The following is an 8,072-nucleotide window of genomic DNA, read 5'->3' on the forward strand; positions in this document are numbered from 1 at the left end:
AAACAACCAGCAAGAGATGCTGAGTGACTTAAGGATGAGCAGTGCAGAAATCCAGTGGCAGCTGCATCCTTGGAAGGGGTGCCTCTGTTACAGAAGTTGTAGCCACTGCCCGAGCCACTGAACCAGCCAGGGAGGAAAGCCCTTGTCTTCTCTTTGCAGCTTCCATTCCCTGCTAGTGCCTCCCATTGGCCCAACCAAATTGGAAGTCAGAGGCCAATACATCCAGAGGGATAGAGTCCACAGGATCAGTTTTTCTCCAACTACTTAAAGATGGGGTATGGAGAGGGATAGAGAGATGCAAAGAATGGAAAACTGGGGGCTAGAAGAGAGAAATAATCACCTGCACAGTATTTATTAGGTACTATGGCAGGTATTGTAAGGTACAATAACGAATAAGGTTAGTTTCTACTCTAAAGGAACTCACAACATAGTGAGGAAGTCAAACATATAAATGATAATGGATATCTGCTATTCAAAATGAAAAGGTGCCGTAGCTGAGGCCAAATATTTAGTCAACTCAACTTGCCCCTGCCTCACCTTATTAGTGACTGACATTCACCTTGTAGAAGTACTACAGGTTGAAGATCTAGTAATTGTAGAAATTGAAAAATGCCTTTACAGAATTTACTGTGTATTCATAATTTTTTAAAAAGAAAATTCACAAATTGCAAGATTTTTATTGGTAATGATGAAATGACTTCCTCATGTGACCCCTTTCTTCCTCATGCCCCTTTATTCTCCAGACATGTTAATCATCTTTTGGTTCTTTGAGTGTGCTATTATCTTTCTTGATTCTTGTCCATTCCTTTCCCTCCAAACTCTGACACTCACTATTACTCACCAATGTTTTTTTTTTTTTTTTTTTTTTTGAGACGGAATCTCGCTCTTGCCCAGGCTGGAGTACAGTGGCGGGATCTCGGCTCACTGCAAGCTCCGCCTCCCAGGTTCACGCCATTCTCCTGCCTCAGCCTCCCGAGTAGCTGGGACTATAGGCGCGCGCCACCTCACCCGGCTAGTTTTTTTGTATTTTTTTTTTTTAGTAGAGACGGGGTTTCACTGCTTTAGCGAGGATGGTCTCGATCTCCTGACCTCGTGATCCGCCCGTCTCGGCCTCCCAAAGTGCTGGGATTACAGGCTTGAGCCACCACGCCCGGCCACCATTTTTTATCTGTCTAATTGCTTCAAGTGTTAGCTTAAACGCCACTTCTGCTAGAATATCTCTGACTATCCTAGTCACTCAGCAACCATTTGCTTTCATAGAACACTTTTCCTCTTTCCTCACACCTATACCTTATAATGTAATTATACTTATATCTTCTGTGTTCATCTCTGAACTCTTGAATGGAAAAATTTGTGTGTATTTGTTTTGTTTGTTCATTGTCTATTGTATCCTCATAGACAATCACAATGCCTGGCATGGAATAAAGCACAAGAAGGGATAAATAAATGAATACATTAAGCAAGGCAAGAACTAATATTTTATAATTACTGAGTACATTCTAGTGACTGATATTATCAGAATGGATGTTTCATACTGGTGATGAGGAAAATATAAGGTTGGGTTGGTATAGATGGAGAGAAGATATTATTAAGTTTTATGAATGCTAGAGTAATTCTAAAATAATAATAATAAAAATAATGGATAAAGCATATTTAATTCAAATCAAGAATTCTTAAGCAGTAGAGTAATATTAGAAGAGCAATATATGAGGACTGCTAGTCAGATATTTTGAATAACTTTGAAGGTGATTTAGATGAGAAGGGTAGACAAATTTTGGACTCCCACTTAAAAGAGTCAGGATATACAGCTGGAGTGGCTCTTCCTGATTATTTCTTCTATATTTAGTCTCAATTAATGAAATTTTGTAGAATTTCTCTGGTACACTATATTTCTTTATCTAGTCAGCACATGCCTCAATGATATTTAACACTCTCATTTGTCTTAGAAATTTTGATTTGTTTTTCACCTAATTTTTATGTACTCCTATATCGTAGAAATGTATTGAGAGTTTCAGCTCAGACATCTATTGATGGAATGATATTCCATTAGTTTGCTGATGGTAGTCATGATATAGCATGGAGGGCCACAAAAATTCAACATCTCTAAAGAAAGTGTCTGAAGAGATGCAAATGTATGGTAAAAGTTACAGTAATATCGATTCTTTCATCTCTCATGGAACTATTGATTTCACTCTTGAAATGAGAAATTAACTGTTACAGTCCTAGAAGGAAGCTAAAATTGGAAGAACATTGCAAAATGATCAATATTATTAATATCAATAATAATCCATAATCACTAAGTTGATGTAATCACAACTGCCACTATCACCACCATCACTGTATCATTATTGTCAGTTATCATCACGTCTATACATACCTTAATCACTAGATTGCTTGTTCCATTCAGACCTCAGTGTTTGTTAGCTAATATGGCTCTAGTGCTACTATCACAGAATTGTAGATATAAAGAGGCTCTAATTCAGTGGATTTTAGAGCCCAACTCCTTGGGCTTAAGTAGTGGCTTTGATATAAATTAGGTATGTAGTCTTGGACAACTTACATAACCTCTCTGTGCTTCAGTTTTCTGATCTGCATTATCAGGCAACTGATCATAAATAATCCCTAAGGTATTATGTGAATCAAATAATTTATTATTTGTAATGTGCTATGAACAACATCTTGTATGTGTTAAATATTTATTATTATATTATTCCAAGGTACTTATGATATATTTACATGTATGTTAATAATAGTTAATGCTTAAAGCAATATATACCAAGTATCCTGTTTCTCTTTTAATTTTTTTTCACTTTGGCCATGTTGTGATTTATTTAAGAATCCAGGCCTGTAGAGCAGTGATAATAATAAGTAGGGCTATGATAAATGTCATGGGAATGGCATCCTGCGTGGACACTGTCTTCTCCTCAAATCAGCAGGGCTCAACTGAGAAGGAGACATTAGCCACCCCTCAAGGTCTTTTCGATAGCATTTTTGACTTCCTGGTTCCTTAGGCAGTAGATGAATGGATTTAGCATGGGTGTGAGGACTGCATACACAGCTGAGATCAGTTTGTTGGAATTAAATGATGTAATAGCTCTGGGCTGAACATACATGAAAATCATGGCTGTGTAACAAATTATGACTACAGTGAGGTGAGATGCACAGGTGGAGAAGGCCTTCTTCCTTCCCTGGATGGAGGGTATATGCAGAATGGTGGAGACAATGTAGATATAGGAGAGGACAGTGGCAATGAGAGGGAACACAAGAATGGCAATAGCCAAAGCAAAGTCCACTAGCTCAGCTGTGGACATGTCTTTACATGCCAGTTTGAGGATTGGTGAGATATCACAGAAAAAGTGGTTCATAACATTGGAGCCACAGAAAGCAACATGTGAAATGAAATAGACCTTGATGACAGAGACCATGAAACCACTCATGTAAGAGAAAGCCACCAGCTGCCCACAATAACCTGTGGTCATGATGACTGAGTATCGAAGAGGTTGGCAAGTGGCCACGTAGTGGTCATAGGCCATGGCCGCCAGGAGCATATGCTCTGTGCAAGCAAGCAAGATAAAGAAGTAGAGCTGGGTCATGCAACCTGTGAAGGAGATGCACCGTCTCTGAGGAGGAATCCGTCCAGCATCTTGAGGACTGTGAAAGAGACATACCAGACCTCCAGAAAGGACATGCTACTCAGGAAATAGTACATTGGCTTATGGAAGGAGCTAGTGACCCAAACAGTGAGCATGATGACAAGATTCTCTACCACCACTAACAGGTAGACCACAAGGAAGAGGAAGAAGAGCAGGACCTGCAGCCATGGGGGCAGTGGGAAAGCCCATCAGGATGAACTCAGTGACCAGAGTGATGTTTAGCCACAGCATCATTAAAAGCACTGAGCAACACTGAAGTCTTCTATGGCAACACCACAAATAATAAAGAGGACCATGGCATCAAATATAAGACAAAAATACGTTAATAATTCAGTCTTTTCTGTGAATGAGACTCATAAAATAATTTACGTTAATGGGGACACATCTTCAAATGTGAAGCAAACATTTTCATCAATTTTTAAAAAATGCACCTCCATCCCAACTCTCACGCACCTGATGACAATGATTGGAATGTCAATATTTACATCATTCCTAGCTCCTTTGGCAATGAACAGGAACCCACTTGTCTCTCCCATGTTGATTTCAGTTATTGGTTTAATTAAGAACTCACTGCACAAAAATTTATTCTTACCTGAAGGGAAACATAAATAAAAACATCAAGTCAGAAAAAGTTAAGAAGTTTAATATTTGGGTGATCCCTGGTTCTTGATCTAGCATAGTTTATTCAAATTAGAGTATGATGAAATTTTAAAACTGTTAAAACTATTGGAACATGTCTTAGTGACCCTTGCATTGACTTCAAATAAAAATGCAAAGGTTTCAGTTACCACACACAGGAGGCACTTCATGTTTTGATTCCTACTTATTTCTCCAACTTCATTTCTTGTGACCCTCTAAGTGATAGTCCATGCTCCAGACATACTCAACTAATGTTTGCTCCCCAAGCACACTATAATCTCTCTGACCTCCACGGCTCTCCATACTCTCTTCCCTCTTCCTATTGCATAATTCCATTTGTGTGGAATTATTCCATGATACTCAAGATTCATAATTCCATTTAGGAGGTATCTACACAAACTGGGTCAAATGCATCATCAACATTTTCTTCCCAGTGCACAGCATTCACATGCATCAATATTTTTCCCTGCTGCACTGCAAGCTTCCCAAACTCAAGACCTTGTCCTTCACGACTCTGAGCGGAATGTCTAGAACAGTGACTGGGAAACACATAAGTTTTAATTGAATATGAACTAATATGTGGATTAATAAATCCTGTGGTGCTTTGGGATTCACAGGATATAGGTCAGAGACAGAAGGAAGCAATAATCTGGGTCTTCGCTGGCAGGAAGCACATATCTATACGCTGCATATCTTTGAAATATCCACTGCATGCACACCCAGGACACTTTCATAGTAAACACATCCCTAGTGTCTGAGCACATTAGATTTCAGCTTTGTTGTTAATTCACTTGGTAGGTCCGTGTTTCTAAATATGAACTATTTTTTAATACTCTGGCCCAGAAAGGTAAGGAGAGGAAGAAAGGCACATAAATGCAGAAGGACAGATTGATCTTTTAATGCTGGAAGGCAGAATGTTTTCTGTGAGCTAGACCAACTAGCTTACTAATTGATTTTTATTAAATGTCCCCTATTCTTAAAGCATAAATTCAGGTGCTGCATTCAGACCATTATTCATTTTTTTTTGACAACCTCCTGTCCACTATGTTCTTCTCTTGGCACAGAAAGATTGGTACGTCAGTCAGGATTCACTTTCACATTCGCCTGGACTAGAGATATTTTGGGCATAGCTCATGGCAAGGAATTGAATGATGACGTGTCAAATGCATATTATTGTCACCACTGTCTCCTTTCCATAGCAGCACACACTGGCAGAGCTCAGGGCTCTTTTCTGGGTGGGAAAAGATTGTCCCTTACTCCCAGCCTCCAAGCTACACTTCACTCATAGTTAACTGGCAAGGAGTTCCTGGCCTAGTTCTTCAATACCTTTGATCTAATGTTTTTCTTGAGGAAAAGAAACTGTTCTGGGAGCAGAAGTGGCTAGCTTTACCCATGGTCTAGCCCCAGTAGGAAGCAACACCAATGTAGAGGCTTCTACTCTTCAGGACATTTGTAACAACCCACGATTCCATCAGCCACACAATTTACCAAAAATTCACCTCTGCATAGAATTTAAGAACACTGATTTAGAATCAGAACAAAATTTAGTCTTATTTCCATTTCACAATAGTTGTGTCATACCGAACAGATCACTTAACAATTACGTACTTCCATATCCTCACCTGTAAAATGAGAAAAGCTATAATAATGCCTACTTTATTAGATTGTGCTGTGAGAATTAAATGCGAGAATGCATGGAGGACATTTGACATAGGACTTGATCCAACATTATTACCTACAAGCATGAATTGTTATTATATCATATTAGACCCATACATGTTTACTTAATTAGATATACTCAGATATGTTTACTCACATATATTCATAAACATACATAGTCATTTATTCTCTTTTCTCACTTTTCCTGTTATATTCTGGGGAATAAAATAACCCAAAATTTCTGGAGAACAGAATTATAGACCACTTATGCCTTATTCCTAGTTCACACTTCAATGAATTGTTTTTATTACTTAAGCATATCTATGTTTCCTTCACATTTTCTTCCACTTTTTGCAACAAATGTACCTCCAGTATGCTCTAGTTTGAACCATGTAAAGACACAGAACAATCTCATTTGAGTATCTTTGTTTTAGAACAAAAGCCTTGAACTCTGGGCTCTGTACGATATCCTAGGGGAAGAAAAAAGTTTCATTATACAAATATTTCTTTTTTACAGTTACGATCATGCTTGTACTCAACAGACAATATCAACCCTGACAGATTATTTCAGGAGCAAGCAACATATCCTTTATGCACTTGTTCAATATCCAGAAAATCCAGAGCTGCCCAAATTTCTCCAACTTGGAGTTAGGATGTACTAGATCTCATTTTCCACTTGCCTCACCAAAATACTCTTTATCATGTTCAGTAATGATACCTTCAGTCATTTTCCCAAGATCTTCCTCATCTTGTTGGAGCTTTCTTCAGGAATCAGCCAATCTGTCTTGGTGTCTTCTACCACTCATCATGGTCTGTCTGTCCTTACTCTGAAAACATAAAATTCTTCAGACATTTACACTGATCACGAGAAAGTGAACTGATCTACAGATTTGGATACTTTCTGTAGAAGTGTGTATGGCCCTTGCTTAGTCTACATGGTAGGTATTGCAACTCTAAGGCAAGAAGACATGAGAAGGGACAGAATAATATATTCAGCTCTAGCCTATCCTTTTTCCCAAGTCTTCTCCCCAGGGACCAACTTACACTGTCTTTCCTAGCTCTAGGGAAACTTGGTGTGTACTGCCAAGATATGTCCAGGGATGATTTTACTAAATGTCCCCTATTCTTAAAGCATAAATTCAGGTGCTGCATTCAGACCACTGAAACCACCATAAGAAACGTAAGTAGGTTAAAGGTAATAAAGACATTTATTTGTTTCGTTCTTTATGTAAAATATGCTTCCTGCTTTCACTATCTCATACTATGTACAGGGCAGTGTGCTATACATTCTCTGGAATAAAAACATATGTCCTGATCCCTATATTTTGGGAGCCTATGATGTTTTATGTAAAATAAGAGCTATATAGTATAATTAAGATAGAATGTGATATGTGCCATAAGAGAGCTACAAACAAAATGCTCCGAGAACTCCAACAAGGGAGCAATTCTTTTTGACTGAAGAACTTGGAAAAAATTTCATCTAACAGATGTTACTTCAGACTCATGGAAGAAAGATAATTTGGAAGCAATATTATAGAAAATAACTTTGTTCACCAATTAGAAGACTTGGTTTCTAATCTAGATTTCACCAGCTTTTTTGACAATTGACCTTAGAAATGTGTCATTTTTCCTCAGTTTATTCATCCATTAAATGGGTTAACAATATTTTCCTTGCCAATATTATATAATTTATATTAGGATGAAAAGTTATATGTGTAAGGGGAGTGACATCAGCTAGATGGCAGAGTAGGAGATCTCAGCCTTCAACTCCTACGACAATACAATAATTAGACAGCTATCCATGAGGGAAAGTAGCCCTGGGAGAAGTCAGAAATCCATTTTAAAAGGTGTAGCAACTCAGTGCAGCAAAAAAAAAAAAAAAAAAAAAAAAAAAAAAAAAAATCAGAATAGTTACATAAAAAGGTTAGTAAAAATGCCATTTTGTTGGCCTTTTATTCCCCAGGCCAAGAATGCTCCCCAAGGAAACTCCCCAGCCCATGAGTTTCACTCACAGAGAAAAGGAGAGCAGGGTGACCAACCAGCATCCCCATCAGTTTGGAGCACTGCCTGAAGGACCCACTTCTGTACCACCCCACTAGGTCACTGGTGAGCCTGGGATAG

At 38.3% G+C, this 8,072-nt stretch overlaps 1 protein-coding gene across 1 annotated transcript; it reads right to left on the reverse strand.

Annotated features, from left to right (window-relative positions):
- Positions 1-1,058: 1,058 nt before the first annotated feature.
- LOC101003333 (olfactory receptor 6-like) lies at positions 1,059-7,814 on the reverse strand. Its single transcript, XM_021926146.2, is given in 3 exon segments — positions 1,059-3,625; positions 3,628-3,823; positions 3,825-7,814. Coding segments are annotated over 3 exon segments (927 nt in total). The 5' UTR covers positions 3,888-7,814; the 3' UTR covers positions 1,059-2,957.
- Positions 7,815-8,072: the final 258 nt, after the last annotated feature.

The sequence above is a fragment of the Papio anubis genome, chromosome 12 (genome assembly GCF_008728515.1).
Source record: "Papio anubis isolate 15944 chromosome 12, Panubis1.0, whole genome shotgun sequence".
Classification (NCBI taxonomy): Eukaryota; Metazoa; Chordata; class Mammalia; order Primates; family Cercopithecidae; genus Papio; species Papio anubis.